Source organism: Penicillium coprophilum (genome assembly GCF_028826855.1).
Source record: "Penicillium coprophilum strain IBT 35676 chromosome Unknown utg000001l_segment0_segment0, whole genome shotgun sequence".
NCBI lineage: Eukaryota > Fungi > Ascomycota > Eurotiomycetes > Eurotiales > Aspergillaceae > Penicillium > Penicillium coprophilum.
In genome coordinates, this window is record NW_026622720.1 from 728,788 (window position 1) to 747,153 (window position 18,366).

Below are 18,366 nucleotides of genomic sequence, written 5' to 3' on the forward strand. Positions count from 1 at the left end.
CTAAATGGCCGAGCTGAAGGACCTCGTGAAGAATATCGCAGCCCTCGATACCGAGATGACCACCGCGGGTCCCCATAAACAAATCGTATTGTGCAAGGAGAGGATGAGAAAGACCTCCCGGATGGAGAGTCTTGTTGAACAAATCGAGTGCAAGATCGATGCAATGGACGTCCACTGCAAAGAGACTATGACTCGCCGTCTTCGCGATATCATTGAGGTCAGGGGCCATGGAATTGACGCGAGTAATGTGGACAAATTTTCTACGATTTGACACCCCTACAACTCTGTGGAAGCTACTGACACGGCCAGATGGGATTTCAAGACATTGAAAAAAGATATCTAAGGAACGGGCCGAAAACCCTCTAGAAAGACCTCTCAAAAGACCTTGAAAATATTGTAAGTCTACTCTTGTTTAATATACTTCAATTTCAAGTATTTTGGTTTTATGAACTTCATATAAACCACAAAGAGGGTTATGTATCGCTGGTCTCAATAGTTGTCCGTACCGATGGAAGTCATTATAAGGCTTTTTGCACATTTGAGGTTTGTACTGCCGGTAGTATTTAGGAGTTCAGTAGTGAATGAAACAATCAGTAAAGTATTCCCATTTAGATATCATACAAGAACTAGCCCCAAAGAAGGAACTCCGATATTTTAAGCTAAGTGATTTATGCAGAAGCACAATGTAAAGAAAAGTAAGACGCAAGGGAAAAAAAAGTACGATTGCAACCACAGCTGGTATCTTGAAAAACAAAAATCAACCCCAAGTTCCACCACCACCACCTCTGCCTTGCCGCCGCTGGGCAGAGATACGCCAATCGTCTTCGCCAGCAAAGCGGTTGTGCAGAGGCTGGATACGCTCAGCCTTCTTACGCTTCGACAATCGATCCGTAGGCGCAACCTTGAAGAAAGTAGGCGCCGCCTCCACGAGCCATTTCGGCTCGATAGCAGTGGTACAATGCATGTACTCCTTACTCGTGAGGACCAAAGTGTGGTAGATGACGTGCTCGGATGGTTTGCCGAACATCGCGGAGCTGGGGTGCAAGTACACGGGTGTTCCTTCCACAAGGGTCTTGTATCCTTCCTGGGGATCTTTGCGCGCTGCGTTGCGGAAGAAGCCGGTGCACAGGGACTGTCGCACTTTCATGGTATCGCGGCCGCAAGAGACAATCCGGTGCTTGTAGCGGTTCATGATGCCCAGCAGTTGCTGGCGGACATCTTGGGCACGCTTGATCTGTCGTGCTTGAATGAAGTTCTCAAAACACCAGGAGTTGTTGAAGCCTGCATTCTTCCACCCGTTATAGACATTGAGGAGGGTCAGATGATCGCCGTGTGGATCGTGGAATTTGGACTTCTTTTGATCTGCTTGTTGCTGCTTTTCTTTGGGTCGGTAGAAGACAGACTGGATTGAAAGCATGGCGACAATGCTAAGCATTTCATCGGAGCAACCCGCATCCACGGATGCAATGAGCACCTTGGCAAGCGCAGGCTCCATGGGGAAATCGGCCATTTTTCGTCCGAGTCGAGTCAAAAGACCCTCATCATCAAGTGCTGACAAGGCATATAGTTCTTCGAGGGCTGTCAACATGGTATTGGTAGGTGGTGGATCCATGAAGTCGAAGTGGAGGAGGTCGTTAATGCCCATTGCCTTGAGCATGAGAATGGTATGTGAGAGGTTCTGGCGCTGGATCTCAGGAATGGATGTTGGAAGCATTTCAGACTGATAGGCAGCCTCCGTATACAATCGGAAACACTTTCCAGGTCCTGTTCTTCCAGCACGACCAGCTCTTTGTTTAGCTTGCGCTTGGGAAATTGGAGTGACCACAAGGGAATCCATGCCGAGCTTTGGATCATAGGCGTTCTGCTTCACAAAGCCAGGATCAATGACGTAGTAAATCTGATCAATTGTGATCGAGGTCTCCGCAATATTTGTTGCAATAACGACTTTGCGTCCGCCTGGGGGTGCCGGATCGAAGATTCTACTCTGCATCTCACTGGGTAGTGCAGAATAGACAGGTAAGACGACCAATTCAGGGACACTAGGTCCTAAAGCTTTCATACGCTCGAATAAAATTTCACATGCTGTATCAATCTCTTCTTGGCCTGTTAAGAAGAGCAAAATGTCACCCTGCGGTTCTGTCAAGTGAATTTGCATGACAGTGATGAGAGCAGCATCCAGATAATCAGACTCAGGTTCCTTGGAGTACATGACTTCGACAGGGAAAGTTCGGCCGGGAATTGAGAAAATGGGACAACCGTGGAAGTATTCGGAGAACTTTTCAGCGTCCAGTGTGGCGGAAGTGATAATCAATCTGAGATCGGGTCTTCGTTTGACTGTCTTTTTCAACAATCCGAACAGAATATCAGTCGCGATTGTCCGCTCGTGCGCTTCGTCAAGCATGATAACGGAATATCTCTTGAGGTCTGGGTCCAGAAGAATTTCTCTCTGGAGCATTCCATCGGTCATGTACTTGATCTTCGTGTCTGGGCTGGTACAATCCTCGAAACGGATGGTATATCCAACCTCTGCTCCGAGTTTGCAACCAACTTCCTCAGCTACACGTTTGGCCACTGACATGGCAGCAACACGACGAGGCTGGGTGCAACCAATGATTCCATTGTTTCCATATCCGCCCTCGGCCAAGTACTGCGTCAACTGCGTGGTTTTTCCAGAACCTGTATCTCCAACGACAATCATCATTTGATTGTCCCTCACTGCATCCAGCAATTGCTTGCGGAACTTGTAGACGGGCAGACTCTCGCGTTGTTGTTTGATGGACATGTTCGTCCGTTTTCCAAACGATGTGTTCTTGCCCATTGTCGCTCTCTTCCACTCCGGTACAGCCTCATCCTGCTTGGGCTGCTGAGCACTCCGAAGATCAGCAGCAAACTTTCGCTCCTCCGGTGCAACCATGGGGTCCTGCCATTGAGCATTCAGATCGACATCCGCCGCCTTTTCGGCGGCCTTGTCTTGTGCTTCCTGTTGCTTCAATTCGCGTCTCTCCTTGGCAAGGTTGGTGCCTGCCATTGCAGAACGGTTCATTGAACCATCGGGGGCCTTGACAACGCGAATAGGAGAAAGTTCGAGGGATTGTTTTGTCTGGCCAGCCAAGAAGGGAGGCTCCTCATCTTTGACCTCAATATCAATATCTTCCTCCTCTTCGAAGGTGCCTTCGCCGGTGAGCGTTGCATTATATTCCTCGTCGAGGTCGGGATAATCAGCTGCAGAGACAACACCGGATGCAATCAATTGTCTGATCTCCCACCGCTCTGGCGAAGTCATGCGCTTTCGGTTCCTCATTGGTCGACCTCCAGACCCTTCAATGACGGGCACATCGGAGGCGAGGCTGCCGTAATTGTTATCTGAGAAACCGCCATCAAGACGTTCCATATTTGCACCAGAGGCAAGACGCTTCTGGGGAACAAGATCCCTGCCTGTCGCTTGATCCACCTCCTTCATGGACAGTCCGATGCGAGTCCCTTCGATACTAGCCACTTTGACTTTGACTGGTTGGCCCCGTGAGACCAAATCTGAGGGATGATTCACTCGGGCTCCTTCTTGCATTGCTGAAACATGAACAAGGCCGTCTACCTTGCCCTTGACTCCTTTTAGATTCACAAAAGCACCGAAATCCTTCACACCCGTAACGATTCCATCATAGACCTTGAAAAGAACCGGATGGTCATCCAGCTCGACAGGGGGAGGACGGCGGAAATCATCATCCTCGTCGCGATCACGGCGTCGCCGACGGTCACTATGGCCATTGCGACGGCTGTCTTCTCGGCTGCCGTATTTTTCAATCGATCTACCGAACTCATCCACGAAATCATGGTTTTTGTTATATCGCGTACCACTTCGAGATCTTGATCGTGAGCGGTATTTGTCTCTGCGCCGTCCACGGTCGTAGTCGTTGTGTTCGGGGCTGCGGCTTCGCTTCCTAGTCCCGCGATCGTTTCTTGGTGCATATGGTTTATCCTCCTTCGCTTTTCCTGCCAAGCCCTCAAGCATAGCGAAAGTGTCGTCCATCGCATCTCCTTTTGCATCGGCCTCGTCTGCCGCTTGGCGATCTATGTAGTCTTCTTCCGCCCAGCGCTTCACCGTATCGGGGACCGCAAGACCCTTGAACACGCGCGATTTTTGTTCCAGGGCATCAAGCAAGTCCATGTCTTCGTTGCCATGAGAATCTCCCTTATCGTTCGCCGCTTTCTTTCCCTTGTACTTGGGATGCATCGTGAGCACCATGCGGTCGACACTCTCCAAAAGACTCTGCGGGAATTCGCCGCCCATGTCGTCGAAGAATTTCTTGAAATCTGCAAACTTGCCGTTGCATTTGAGGTGCTGGTCAATCACGAACTCTGCGAGGGTCTTGTCTGCGATTCCCAAGTGGTTCTCGAACTCGTTCGTCACGCGCGAGACGAGCGAGAACAGCTCGAGAGACTCGAGGTCATCCATGATGGGCGGTGGAGCGAAAAATATCCAACCAAAATGAAATTTGATGCCAGTAAAACTGGACAAGTGACTTATAAATTGGCGAGCGCGCAAAACACTGCCTGTAGCTCTCGGAGGCAGTTCGGGATCTTGAAGCGGAAAATTAGTACAGCCGAAGTTGCCACCGATAAGATAGGGCGGTATACACGATTTTTGTATGTTGTTCAATTTTGAAGTGAGATCAATGAGACTTGATGGATTTATGGGGACAATATAATAATAAAAGTCGGAAGATTCAACTTCTCAAGGAAAGCAAATGCAAGCCGGAAAGATACACAATGGCACGAAAGATGATAGTAATGAGATCTACAGAGATCGGGTATTAAGTATTGGAGATCGGTTTTATACATCTAATATACATATTCTGTGGTATACATGTTCATCACTCTCTGGGGACTTCCGTGTCATAGTACGACTCCGTTGTGTCAGACTCCAAATCGGGGGAAGAACTCTCTTCCTCGCCCTCTGCGTTCGGTGATGGCTCGAATAATGAGAGTTCGGCGTCAGACGATTCACCATCCGCAGCCTTCGCAACCTCCGAAGCAACTTCTTCGGGCAAATTCACTTCCATCTCCCCTCCCTCGCCAGAGGCCTGCCTCCAGTCTGCAGGAACTCCCATGCGTTCCTGCTCCAACAACTGTTTCTGCAGCGCAATCTGGCGCTTCAGTGAAGCGCCCTTCCGCAGTCTCTTGTTGGCGGAGAATTCAGTCAATGCCCGAACCATCCGCTCTTCAACAAGTTCCTTGACATGACTTGCCAGGGTTCGGTCAGTGAAGACACCACCGAATCGGAAACTGAGCCACAGGTACAAGATGACTGCCCTATGAAGGCTTTCCAGATCATGCAAATACTCGTTGCTGCCGGAAACAGGCTGCTCAATGACTTCTAGGTTGAGATGGGAGATATCCAACAGTCGCCCTTCATGGTGCTCGGCTACACAGTCTGCCATAGCACCAGTAACATCGCGTGAGCTTGCACTTTGACGGTCCATTGGAGAAACCATAAACTTTAACTGGTCCTCAAACGGCAGTCCTTTAACGGTGTCAATAATTTCGGCATTTCCTAGCTGACTAGTAGGGTCACAGAGGAAGAACAAAGGGTTGACCTTGGCAATTTCCAAGACCCGCTTGATCAGGTATTCGAAGGGTACACCTGGTGGGAAGTAGGCGGCGAATTTTCGGAAAACAGATTCGGGAGGGAAGATGCCCGCCGCACTCAGCGGTGGGGGCTCTAATTTCATAGCCTGCTGGATATACGGAAGGTCGACCTCTTCGAGACAGGAAATCAGGCCCACGTTAGGCTCCTCGTTTGTGCTTTCTGTGACATTGGCTGGACGATATCGACCAGCACGCCCACCAATTTGTTTGATCTCGGGAACAGTAAGTCGTTGAAGTCCAGTCGGGACACGCTTAACGAGGGTGTCAAAGATCACACGCTTGCAGCTCCTATCGTGGGTTAGTATGGAAGCGCAAATATAATCAGTGCAGAACTCACAAATTGAGACCCATGCCAATCGCGTCACTTGCCACGAGGTAATCGTAGTCGTTGTCTGGGTCATTGAATAGATTTGCCTGCTGGGTCCGGATCTCTGCTGGCAGACCACCGTAAACGATGGCTGCGCGCCTTCCGGTAGTCTTCTCAATATCTGCCTTCATAGCGTGTATACCTTTCCGGGAGAAGACTACTATACAATCACCCTTTTCAAGGCTATTGAGATTACCCTTCAGACTGTGCGGCATTACTTCCAAGGCATTCAGACGTTCATAGCGGTGGACCTCCAAATTATCACCTGTGAGTGCACATAGTTCCCGAATCAATGGTACGGAGCGGGTTTCACCGCACAGGTGCAGTTCGGCTGCTTGAGCACCAAGGAAAGCCCGAGTCCATGCCCATCCTCTTGATGAGTTAGCGATCATTTGGATCTCATCAATCACACCAACATCGTATTCCTGCCCCAGGCTAACCATTTCCACAGTATTGCTGGTAATGCGCGGCACTTCATCACCTTCGGGAAACTTGACATCGTCACCGGTGACGAGACTGCATGGAACCCCATCTGCCTTGAAACGATGATATACTTCTTGCGCGAGCAATCTCAGCGGGCCCGCATAGAACCCGTTCTTGCTTTTCGCCAGCCGCTGTAGTGCATGGTAGGTCTTTCCGGAATTCGTCGGCCCAACGTGGAGATGGATCGTTCGTTGCATGGATCGTGCGCGCGGATACCACTCGGCTGGCCATCGAAGGTCGGCCACGTGTTCCTGTGCTTCCAGAATGGGTGCCGAGAATCTAGCAGTGAGGCTTTCCGAATACTGCATGTATTCCACCTCTTCCCGCAAACCTTGGATTCCGGAGGCAAGGTAGGCCTTTTGCAGTGCTACCTTGATTTGTCGAAGGGGCCCCCATTGTGCGGATGCCTTCTTATCATCTGCTTTGCAGGCGTTTTTGATTTGACGTTCAAATTGAGTCCATCCCTCTAGCGATTCGCCTGATTTACTCAACTTGTTGTATACATCGCGCAGAGTCGCTTCCACCAGTTCGTTGAAATCTCGCGCGGCTGCAATATCCTGTCGGATAGATCTCGAGATGGAAGCCCCGACGGGTGTTTTTCCTCTCTTTGTATCGGGCTTTTTGTCGGCGATACCAGGTTTGCCCTTTTTCGATCGCTGAAGAACCGAGGTTGTGGTGAAAGGTCGTACAACGAAACGAGTCGAGGGTCGCAAAGCACAGAGGGAACGACTACCGCCAATCCATGGCTGCATTCCTGGATGACGGGCTCCAATCCCGTATATAGGATTGAAACAAAGAAAGTGAGGAGTTGGCAAGTTAACAAAGAGAAGAGAAGGGAGAGGAAGATATCAGAGAGAGAAAGCAAAAAGTTCCCTTATCGACCCGATCCACTTTAAAGCTCCAATGGTGGGGAACACCATCTTCCCTTCATATACCTCAGACGGCCACCTCACTCTCCTGAATTTCTCTTGAAGTCCTCTTTGCAACATATTACCTGTCTCTTTTTGTTTTATCTTCCCTTCTTGTCTCGCTGAAAGCTCCCAAGTTGTGAGCTGCCCCGTCAGCAATGGGCTCCTCAATAATTAACATTCAACGCGACTGTATGTGATGACCTTCTTCCTCTTACAAGATTTCCCAGCTGACATTCAACTGGAATAGTTATCCTGAACACAATCCGCAATGCCGGTGGCCACGAAGTGAGCCCGACCCTTCCGTTCAACCCCTCTACGGATACTGACGGCACCCCTCCCCCTGATAGTGGAAAGTCTTGGTGGTGGATGAGACCAGCAAGAAATTGGTCTATGGCGCTGTGAAGGAGGAGGAAATCCTCAATCTCAATGTTTCCAGTGAGCTCCTTCTATGCTTCGCGGACTTAAACAATATCACTAATGCCATACAGATGTCGAGCAGATCGAACACCGACGACCGTCCAATCCCGATATGGATGCGCTGTACATATTGTCCCCGGAATCGTACGTGGTCGACTGTTTGATGGCAGATTTTGAGGTTGGACGATACAGAAAGGCATTCTTGGTGTGGACTTCATGTTAGTGGGCTGGTGACCCCCATGGCCATTACGACGTCATTTCGCTCACACAGCTTCTAGCCCTCGATCCGCAACAGCGATCTCGGATTGACCGATCTCAAATGGCACGCGACCGTATTGCGGACTTTCATATCATGAACATCAATTTCTACCCCAGGGAATCGCGCTTAATTACATTCCGGGATCCGTGGAGCTTCCCGATCCTCTTCCACCCGGGTTGCAACAACTTGATTCGGCGCCATTTGGAAGAATTGGCTCAGAAAGTAAGAGGTGCTCTCCGAGTATGAGTGAGCTAGCTGACGTGAATCTAGGTTGTCTCTCTTTGCGCTTCCCTGGGCGAGTATCCTGTAATTCGGTACTATCGGCCCCGATCTCCGACTCATGAGGCTGGAGTTATGTGCTCTCACTTGGCACGTTTCATTCAAAATGAACTGGATCAGTTTGCGCAGCAACAACGTGACTTCCCACCTCAAACAAACCGCCCCCGAGGCGTACTGTTCATAGTGGACCGTTCCATGGACTTGTTCGCACCCCTCATTCACGAATTTACATATCAGGCCATGGTCCACGATCTTCTTCCTGTCACGGATGGAGACAAGGTGACCTACAAAACAGTTTTAAACAAGGGCGCCCCAAATGAGGAGGTGAAGGAGATGGAGATCGGCGAGGATGATCGAGTCTGGGTGGACTATCGCCATATGCATATGAAGGATGTGCTCGGGAAATTGGGCGAGGACTTTGCCAAATTCCGAGCAGCAAACCCTCAGTTCGCAGACGAGTGAGTTTCAATCAGCTTTTTCTATATTGGAATTGGACTACTAACTTGGGGTTTTAGTAACGACAAATCTAATGTGAACACCATCAAGGATATGTTGGGCGGACTGACAGAGTTTCAAAAGGGCAAGGATGCCTACACCCTGCACCTCAACATGGCACAAGAATGTATGAATTACTTCCAGTCCCGCAAACTTCTGGAAGTGAGCTCCACCGAGCAGTCATTCGCCACGGGTCTTGATGAGAACTACAAAAAGGCAAAGAACTTAGCAGCGCAGCTCGTGCAGCTCCTCGACGACGACGCAGTCGTCCCACCAGATCGACTTCGACTTATACTTCTGTACATCATCTATCGTAATGGATTGCTAGGTGGTGACATTCGCAAACTTATGGCCCACGCCGCACTCCCACCACAAGACGGCGCGGTGATTGCCAACCTTGAGCTCCTTGGAGTTCGTGTCGAGAAGCCTCTCAAGGATGAAAAGCCACCACCAGTACAACCTCTTTTCAACAGACGCAACCCACCACCCGAATCAGAGGAGCTCAGTTTGAGCCGCTACGAGTTAGCTATCAAGCAGATGCTCGAAGACCAGATCCAGGGAAACCTGGACGCGACATCCTTCCCTTTCACACGCCCGCAGACCGAGACGGACGGCGCCATAGCTGCCCAAGAAATGCAATCACAGCAGGCTTCTCTGCGCAGCGCAAAACCGACCTGGGCACGCACAAGATCTGTCGATCAGCCTCGACAGCGCATAATTGTCTTTATGGCCGGCGGTGCCACCTATAGCGAGTCACGGGCCTGTTACGAAGTTTCAGCGGCATACAACCGAGATGTCTACCTCGCTACGACGCACATGCTGACCCCCGGTCTTTTCCTCCGCCAGGTAGGCGACCTTAGTGTTGATCGGCGTCGCCTCGACCTCCCATACGAGCGTCCCAAACCTACCGCTCCGGCCCATCTGTTCGAGCGCGAGGCCCCTCCAGCTCCCACTCCGCCGCCACAGAAGAAGAAGCCCATATCAACGGCACACCTCAACCCCCCAGCTCCGCCAGAGGCATTGATGGCTGGTATGTCAATTAAATCAAACGGGAGCGCAAGCAGCCCCGCCTCATCTGGCAGCGGGAAACAGGACAAGAAAGATAAGGAGAAGAAGGAAAAGAAGGAGAAGAAGTACCGTTTCTTCAAGTAGCTTTCTCCATTTCCGTTTCTCTTGGTCTCATCCTGCTTCCCATGTGCTGTCTCCCTCCAGCGCTTTTGTGATAACATTCTTTTCCTTATCTTTCTGCTGATCTGGTCTGGTCCCGAGCATTCAAGGCGCTTTTTTCAGCGGTTTTTTATTTCTTTCTCCAAGATAGGTCCTGTCAAGACTTGGTCGTGGGAGTGGTTTCACTCTATTGCAATTTACGCTGGGTAGAATCTGGACACCAGTGTCCACTGGCAATACCTAACACATGGTAAATGTTCAAGTCAAGTATTCAAGTCAAGCACTGAAACAGAATCAAATGCAGTATCTCCATTCGAAACTGATAACCACATACAACCATATAACATAACAAAATAACAAGTAGGGGTATCATCAAACACAAAAACAAAACAAAGAAGACCATATCCAACCCTCCACCATCCATCCACAATACCCACCACCTAAACACCTTCCCCAAGATACTTCAAAACCTCATCATTCTGATAAAAAGCCTTCCTGATTCTCTCCGCCCTCCTCCTATCCTCCGCGGCCTTCTTCCGTACTTCCTTGGAATTAAGCTTCTGCACCTTCACTGGCGGTGGGCGTGGCGGCAACGGATCTCCATCTTCATCAAGTCCAGCCCCCAGTCCAGCAGTACCAGGCCTGGCACGAGGTCTAATAGGCTCACGGATACCCTCACGGCCAGACGCACCGAGCCCAAGCCTACTGTCAGGATCCCAGCCGTAGGTAGAGAGGTATCGGAGACCTGGGCGCGTGCGGTCGAGATGTGACGGTGGATGGGAGTGAGCGAGACAGATTTGATGTGCGAGGGATGCTTCATGCGGACGGTGTTTTAGGTCTGTTGCATCCGCCGAAGATTGTGGTGGGAGAGGTAGATTGCACACGTCGCAGTATTCCGGGGCCGCGGGCGTAGTCGCCGCTGAGGGTGGAGGCGGAATTGTGTCTTGGATTGGCGGTGCGGATTGTGTGCGGATTGGTGGTGACGGTACGCGCTGGGTAGGTGTGCTTGGTGATGTATTTGGGGCCGACTGGTTCATTACAATAGAGAGGTATTTGTCTGCAATGCTGGTACCGGAGGATGAGGGCGCTGGTGCAGGTGCTGTTGTTGTGTCTAGGTTGGAGGAGGGTACGAACTGCACGCGTTTGCGGCGGACGCCGGAGCTGAAGGGGCGTACTCCCTCTGGTGGGAGGAAGTAGTCCTCGTCTTCAGAGGCCATGGTTGAGAATGGTAGAGCTGTGAAGGGAAACAAAAAAGGAAGAAAGAGGGTTGGGGGTGGAGCGGAATTAAGAAAGTGGCGATAAGCTCGATAAGCGGAGATACGTGTACGTATGGAGAAATCCCTTTGGACACACACCTGTCCTCTCTCCTATCCTCACATCTCAATTGAATATGCCCATCCCCATCATTGCCCAGGGTCTCCGGGATGGCATCTCGTCCATCCCGCATGCCTGGACAGTCCTCCGCATAGCACCATGGGTGCTAGCTCTCGCGGCACTAAAATACTATTTTGAAGGAGCCCGCAACAGCTCTGAGCGAATGATGCGATCAAAAGTGATAATGGTGACGGTAACACACCCTCCCAGCGCAGAATCACCATGCAATTTATCCATCTAACAAAACAAACCAGGGCGGAACCTCCGGAATAGGCGCAGAAGTAGTCCGCGAGCTCGCAACTCGCGGCGCCCAAGTAATCCTCTTAACCCGCCAACCACCCTCCGATCTCTTCCTCTCCGAATACATTGAAGACCTACGCACCAGCACAAAAAACCATCTCATCCACGCTGAACAAGTCGACCTCTCCTCCCTGCACTCAATCCGCACCTTCGCAACAAAATGGATCGACAACATCCCACCCCGCCGACTAGACTGCATAATCCTCGCCGGCGCAACAGCCGAGCCTTCTGGACCCCGCGCTTTAACAACAGACGGCATCGACATAGAATGGCAAACAAACTACCTCGCAAACTTCCACCTCCTCAGCATCCTCAGCCCAGCATTACGCGCGCAACCCGCACACCGCGACGTACGCGTGATCTTCGCGACATGCTCGAGCTACATAGGCGGTGACTTCAGCAAACTGGACTCTGTGGCGCGCGGGAAACAGAAGGTTATTTCGAAGCGGACGAAGACTTCACCGCCTCTGTACGAGCAGCCGAAGGGCGTGTATGCTCTCAGCAAGCTTGCGCTTACTATCTTCGCGCACTCGTTCCAGCGACATTTGAATGCTTACCAGAGGCCGGATAGTCTGCCACCGTGTACACGGGTTATCGTTGTTGATCCTGGGTTGACGCGGACTCCGGGAACGCGGCGGTGGTTGACTGGTGGATCGTTATGGGGTCTTGCGTTGTACTTGCTTACTTGGCCGGTCTGGTGGCTGCTGTTTAAGTCGCCTGTGCAGGGTGCGCAGAGTATTCTGTATGCGGCAATGGAGCAGCAGTATGGACGGGGTGGGGGTGGGTGGTTGATTAAGGAGTGTCGGGAGATGGACTATGCGCGGGCTGATGTGCGGAATGATGAGGTTGGGAAGAAGCTCTGGGAGTTTAGTGGGAAGATGGTTGAGGAGGCGGAGAAGGAGAGTGCTGTTATGAGGGCCTTGGAGAAGAAGGCGGTTGAGGTTGAGAAGCAGGCGGCTGAGGCTGAGAAAGTCAAGAAAGAGAGGGCGGAGACGACTTCGAAGAAGGGAAAGGCTGACGGGTCGAGGAGGAGTCGAAAGGGACAGAAATAAGTGAAGGTGTATACCTGCCTTGTAGGTACACTATGATATATGTATAGACGGGGTTGGAAGGGCTGTTACTCTATTTGTGATAAAAGAACAAGCTCAAATTTATAGACCAAAGGATCACAAAAAAGGAAATTCGTTTCATGTATTCTACCAACTAGACCAATGTCTTCTATATCAACAGACGCAAGATCATTTTAAACCACACAAGACGTCAGCACATCAGCATGCGAAGTAAATTTACTTCTTAAGCTGAGCAAGCAGCTCAGCAGGGGGCTGCTGGCGGTAACCCTGGGGGTTGTTCTTAGTCCAGAGCCAGAGATCCTCGCAAGCCTGCTCGAGGGTACGTTCGGCCTTCCAGCCGAGCTCGGTGTTGGCGCGGGTAGGGTTGGCAGTGAGGTTGAGGACATCGCCAGCGCGACGGGGAGCAACCTCGTAGGGCTGGTCCTTTCCGACAGCGGCGGAGAAGGCACGGATCATCTCATAGACGGTGCTGCCCTTGCCGGTACCCAAGTTCCAGGCGCGCACGCCGGGGTTGTTGGCGCGGAGATAGTTAAGGGCCTTGAGGTGGCCGTCTGCGAGGTCCAGGATGTGAATGTAATCGCGGATGGCGGTTCCGTCGTGGGAGGCGTAGTCTAGCGTGTTTGTTAGATTGGGTGCTTTGCTAATAAGGAGGAACGTGGAAGATGTGCTTACCATCGCCGAAGACCATCAATTTCTCGCGCTTGCCGGTGGCAACCTGGGCAAGCAGAGGGAGCAGGTTGTAGGGGACACCCTGGGGGTCCTCGCCCATGATACCGCTGGGGTGGGCACCGGCGGGGTTGAAGTAGCGGAGCAGAGCGCCGTTCCACTTCTTGGCCTCCTCCTCGTTACCGGCCTTGGTAGCGTTGTTGCGCTGGGCGTTGATCACGTCGGTGATGGCGGTCTCGACGGCGAACTTGGTGTTGCCGTAGGGGTTGGTGGGGCCCAGAGGGCAGTCCTCGGGGATGGGGATCATGTTGGGGAAGCGGGTAGCATCACCGTAGACGGTGGCGGAGCTGGAGAAGACAATGTTGGTGACATTGTGCTTCACCATGGAGCGGAGGAGGTTGATGGTGCCGTAGACGTTGACCAGGTAGTAGTCGAGGGGCTTCTCGCCGGACTCGCCAACGGCCTAGATTGGGATAATTGAATTAGCCATTGGATCATATAGGGGTTCTGCTTGTTTCATCGGATACGCACCTTCAGAGCAGCGAAGTGGATAACGCTGTCAATGTCGGGGTGAGCCTCGAAGACCTTGTCGAAGCTGCCCTCCTCGGTGACATCGAGCTGGACGAACTCGGCCTTCTTGCCGCAGATCAACTCAATACGATTGAGGGCCTCAGGTGAAGAGTTGTAGAGGTTATCGGCGACGACGACCTTGTAGCCAGCCTCGAGGAGGGCGAGGGTGGTGAACGAGCCAATGTAGCCCGTGCCACTTTGCGGGGAATTAGTTTGAGTTTCAATATAAAATCCCAGGGGATTCAAAGAAGTTGACTTACCCAGCAACCAGAACTGAGCCAGAAGGCATGATTGTAGTCTGTAAGGAAGGAAGAATATGTATGGAGAGAAGAGTGAAGAGCGAGGGGCAGCTTTTAAGGGGAAATTGGATGTGGGGGGCATCCGGCGTACACGTGGGGATATGATGATGCGGCCTGGCCTGATCTTCTCGTTTTTGTTTTGTTTTATATTGATTTACTATTGAACATGATCATAGCTATTGGCTTATTTAGTTTGAATTTCTCCGTTCTGTTCCGATTGCTATTCAAGCATTGATGCGGAACATTAGTATGTACATTCTGTATGTGGTATGACGACGACGTGGCGGTGAAAACAGCCCTGAATAGATCGAAATGGGTAAAGATAGGCAAGGATGCAAAGAGAAACCCCTTAAATCTCCCCGAATCCCCTGAGAGTCCTTTCCTGCAAACAACGTCGTTTCAGCTGTGCCGGACGGGAACAGCCGCAAGGGGGCATTGAAGGCCGAGTTCGTGCCCGGAGAATGCTCGGCATATTATTTACTGTGTTCATAGACAAACGAAGTGAAATTGTGGTATTGGAAAAAAAAATAGTAGAATAAGCTGGGTTCAGGCATAATAGTACAGCCCGATGTTGACAGGGCCCAGATTCCCTGATATGGTTGTTGCATTTCAGCAACGGCCTATTGAGACTATTAAGTACTCAAGGCTGAGTTCAAAGATGAACTCGGGGGTGTTGACATGCCAAGGGTATACCCAAGGCTCAAGATCAAGATAGCCCAGAAAGTAGTTGGGTACCATTTTCAACCAAGGAGCTCAACATCCAGACCGATGGCCCGCATGAAAAGGTTGACGTTGTTCAAGCGCTGACTGCCCATGTCGGGAGGAAGGGTCTTGCTGTAGCCTACGGTTTCCATGACACGGTCCCTGTCAGAAATTGATTAGCAATGTTTCTCTGCATGAGATCAAACTTGAAATACTCACTTGACGGCAATAACCAAACGCTGCTGCTGCTCAGGACTGGCGCCAATGCCCACGGCAGCAAGGAACTGCCAGACATACATATCGTCCCCAGAGCTGATCGATCCAGGGAAAATCTCATTTAATCCGAGTTCCAACGTATCAAACAGCACATTGAATTTCTCAACCCACTGCTGCCAATCGTTCTCGGAAGCCTGGCCGGCCTCCTTGACAATCTCAGCACGGCTGAGCAACATGGTCAAAATGCCCAATCCAACCTTGGTGCGAGCCACTGTCTGCACATGGGTTTGGTTGATGACCAATCCCAAAAGACCAATAATAATGTTGAATGGCGCCTCGTTCACGTATCCCAAAAGGCAGGGCATGACGGCCAGCGAGAACAGATCAATGGCTTCGCGTACACCGAGCGATGGCTGGGCCTCACCCGGTACAGGCTGGGCAAGACGAACCACGTCTAAGCTATCCAGGTGGACGACAATCATAGTGAGAATGGTGACACGCTGTTCCTGGTCAATGTGACGGAAGATGCGGGGAATGGCCTTCTTGCCCTTGGGGTATGACAAGAATGCGATAAAGGGGTGTGGTGTCGTCGAGTGGGGCACAATTGGTTCCATCACCTTCAATGAACGCCACAACTTCTGGTTGAGCGAGTGAAGCTTCTGTCTCCATTCCATGTGTTCTTGGATTGCCTCGGCGTCGCCTTCCTCGGGGGTGGCGGCATCGTGCGCTCCATGTCTTCCATTGCCATCAAGGCACTGTAAACACCTTCGAGATTCGTAAGGATCGACTTGCGATCGCTGAGACTCAGATCCGACTGCTTCTTAGGCTTGGGTCCTTCTGAGCTATCAGGGCGCTTAATGTTCAGCATCGGCTTGGGTGCCTTGGCATTGCTAAATGAGATCTTGCCCAAGCTGCCCTCGATGATGAGCTGCTTGTTCTTGGGCTTAGCCTTTGCTGCCTCCACAGCACGCTGAACCTGCTGCTGCATTCGCTGCATGTGGTTGTCGGCACTCTGGAAATTTCCCCGACGATGCCCGCCGAGCCGGTTACCTGTCTGGAGCAGATAGGTCTGGGCGAAATGACCAAGAGGTTGGTGGGGGTGTTGGCGGGGTGCCCCACGAATCTGGCTGTAGACCTGGTAGTAGAAGTCCTCCGCCAGCACGGCCTCGGGGTCCGAATCTGCGACATTACCAGCAGCCGCGACCAGCTGTTGCAACTGGATACGGGTGATGAAATTCTTGTCCTGCGGTGTCATCAGACCATTGCCTCGGGACAGGAGGAAGATTTTGTGGTTGCGCTTTGCCCGCTTGGCATCCTCCACCAAATAAGCGTTACGTTGTTCTTCCGTGAGGTGCATGAGTTGCTGGGGGTTAGTGATCACCGGCATTCCATTGCTGGAGACGCGGTGAGGCGGTGGTACATGCTGATGTTGAAGAGGTTGCTGAGGCTGCTGGGGTGGCTGAGGGCGCTGGGCCTGGGGTGGACCATGGCGCGGGCCAGGAGGCGGCATGTTTTGCGGGGGGGAGGTTGACGTTCTGCATCATATGCAACGGTGCACCAGGTGGCATATGTCCAGGGCCCCCATACAGCTCTGACATACCAGGCGGTGGGTGTGACATTTGCGGGGGTAGGTGGCCCTGTTTCATCTGTGCCTCGAGGAGCTCTAGATGCACTGGCGGGAATCCATCAGGGAGCGTCTGGAGGTGCTGAAGCTGGGGTGGGTACTGCGGCTGGTCCACCATAGATCGCAGAAATACTTCTGCGGCTGGGGTCGCGGTAGTATGGCCATGATAACGCATTTGTGCCTCAACCTCTTCCAAGCTCATCATCTTCCGGCTCGGCGCAGCGGCAGCGGCAGCGGGTTCGGCTTTTTTCTGCGAAACACCCCAGACACTAGACTTGGCTTGCAAATCTGGAATGTAGCCAGGATCCGAGTACTTCTCATAGCCTGAGCGCTTGGTGGTCTGGGGCGCAGCTGGCTGAACAGGAGCTTGAGCGGGCCGGGGGGCGACTCGGCCTGCATTGGGATTTTGCAGACTAAATCGAACCTGCTCCTCTCCAATGGCGTCGGAGACCTGAGCAGTCTTCCCAAAGAAATCAAAGTCTCTGCCAACGGATTTCCCAGGGCCGGCTCCGCCAAACGTGTCATCGTTGAACTCGTCCTGGTCGTCGGAAAGCTGGTCGCCAAGACCATCATAGGTATCCTCGAAATCAATCCTAATTAAAAATGAGTACAATGGCCCATTTTATCACCATTTTCAAAAAAAAAAGATTAGCTCACACGTCGTCATCTCCCAGCGCATTAGCTCGAGCAATATCGGCGAAGGGATCTGGGTTTTCGAAGAACCCTTTGGCCCCTGAACCATCACGGTCCCTGGGTAGGGTTGTATCAAATCCAAAGAAAGCCATCCTCTAGATGAGGAATGGGAAAGAGGTGGGGAGGTGAATGACTTAGTGGGGGGGAAGTTGAGGAAAGGTGCGATCGATGGACGGGAAGTTCTGGAGGGTGTGTGCCTCAGGCAGCAAGGACCTTTTGCCAAGCCATGTCGATCCTCCTCCGATGTGCAGCTTTCAGCCTTTGTGATATATAAACCAGATAAGATATTGAGGGAAAGATATCAAGTGATAATATCTTATAGATTGATACATTCAAGACTTGAGCGTCTACCTGATATACATCTTGACCCTATACCGAGCATGTATCTATACTCGAATAGCAACCTAATGAACACAAGTCAACAAGAGATACATTTGACCTATTATAACGAGAATCATTTCCCCTTTGTCTCTCTAGTATAAGTGGAATTGACATCATCGCTTTCAGGATCAAATACGGATCTTACAAGCCCACTTTGTACCTAATAATATCCCCCTGAGGACTAGAATGTCTCAAGTTGGGTAACACCCCAACTGGCTGAAAGCGGTTGTCATTGTCTTGCGCGGCCTTTGATCTTTTCAACCTTTAATCTCTCTCCACCCCCCATAAAATCACCTTGGGAATTTTCAGTGGGGACTTCTCATTTTTGCTGATATTCCATCTATTGATGTTGCTCAATTTTTAATCGGGATTGGTTCCAACCCGCGCCAGTCTGACATCTGTTGTTGCCTTGCCACATAACGGGGAACCATCATTCCTCCCGTCACC

At 51.4% G+C, this 18,366-nt stretch overlaps 8 protein-coding genes across 8 annotated transcripts; 3 read left to right on the forward strand and 5 right to left on the reverse strand.

The window, feature by feature from the left end:
- Nucleotides 1-4: 4 nt before the first annotated feature.
- Nucleotides 5-271, forward strand: N7500_000259 (uncharacterized protein; the record flags this gene model as incomplete). The annotated part of the gene is made up of 1 exon (XM_056671405.1): nt 5-271. One exon carries the CDS (start codon nt 5-7, stop codon nt 269-271), a length of 267 nt encoding a protein of 88 aa, XP_056536978.1.
- A 486-nt stretch (nt 272-757) lies between these two features.
- On the reverse strand, nt 758-4,453 carry N7500_000260 (uncharacterized protein; the record flags this gene model as incomplete). The annotated part of the gene is made up of 1 exon (XM_056671406.1): nt 758-4,453. The coding sequence occupies one exon, from the start codon at nt 4,451-4,453 to the stop codon at nt 758-760; it is 3,696 nt and encodes a 1,231-aa protein (XP_056536979.1).
- A 418-nt stretch (nt 4,454-4,871) lies between these two features.
- Nucleotides 4,872-7,248, reverse strand: N7500_000261 (ATP-dependent RNA helicase SUV3; the record flags this gene model as incomplete). The annotated part of the gene is made up of 2 exons (XM_056671407.1): nt 4,872-5,934; nt 5,984-7,248. 2 exons carry the CDS (start codon nt 7,246-7,248, stop codon nt 4,872-4,874), a joined length of 2,328 nt encoding a protein of 775 aa, XP_056536980.1.
- Nucleotides 7,249-7,562: 314 nt separating this feature from the next.
- On the forward strand, nt 7,563-10,009 carry N7500_000262 (Sec1 family protein; the record flags this gene model as incomplete). The annotated part of the gene is made up of 7 exons (XM_056671408.1): nt 7,563-7,596; nt 7,655-7,692; nt 7,755-7,842; nt 7,896-8,042; nt 8,103-8,305; nt 8,354-8,820; nt 8,878-10,009. 7 exons carry the CDS (start codon nt 7,563-7,565, stop codon nt 10,007-10,009), a joined length of 2,109 nt encoding a protein of 702 aa, XP_056536981.1.
- A 455-nt stretch (nt 10,010-10,464) lies between these two features.
- N7500_000263 (putative G-patch domain protein) lies at nt 10,465-11,241 on the reverse strand (the record flags this gene model as incomplete). The annotated part of the gene is made up of 1 exon (XM_056671409.1): nt 10,465-11,241. The coding sequence occupies one exon, from the start codon at nt 11,239-11,241 to the stop codon at nt 10,465-10,467; it is 777 nt and encodes a 258-aa protein (XP_056536982.1).
- Nucleotides 11,242-11,414: 173 nt separating this feature from the next.
- N7500_000264 (putative oxidoreductase) lies at nt 11,415-12,750 on the forward strand (the record flags this gene model as incomplete). The annotated part of the gene is made up of 2 exons (XM_056671410.1): nt 11,415-11,591; nt 11,653-12,750. The coding sequence occupies 2 exons, from the start codon at nt 11,415-11,417 to the stop codon at nt 12,748-12,750; spliced, it is 1,275 nt and encodes a 424-aa protein (XP_056536983.1).
- Nucleotides 12,751-12,984: 234 nt separating this feature from the next.
- Nucleotides 12,985-14,293, reverse strand: N7500_000265 (NAD-dependent epimerase/dehydratase family protein; the record flags this gene model as incomplete). Its single annotated transcript, XM_056671411.1, has 4 exons — nt 12,985-13,379; nt 13,441-13,897; nt 13,966-14,200; nt 14,265-14,293. 4 exons carry the CDS (start codon nt 14,291-14,293, stop codon nt 12,985-12,987), a joined length of 1,116 nt encoding a protein of 371 aa, XP_056536984.1.
- Nucleotides 14,294-15,043: 750 nt separating this feature from the next.
- On the reverse strand, nt 15,044-17,630 carry N7500_000266 (deadenylation-dependent mRNA-decapping factor PAT1; the record flags this gene model as incomplete). Its single annotated transcript, XM_056671412.1, has 5 exons — nt 15,044-15,167; nt 15,225-15,948; nt 15,987-16,756; nt 16,809-17,438; nt 17,503-17,630. The coding sequence occupies 5 exons, from the start codon at nt 17,628-17,630 to the stop codon at nt 15,044-15,046; spliced, it is 2,376 nt and encodes a 791-aa protein (XP_056536985.1).
- Between the last annotated feature and the right edge of the window lie 736 nt (nt 17,631-18,366).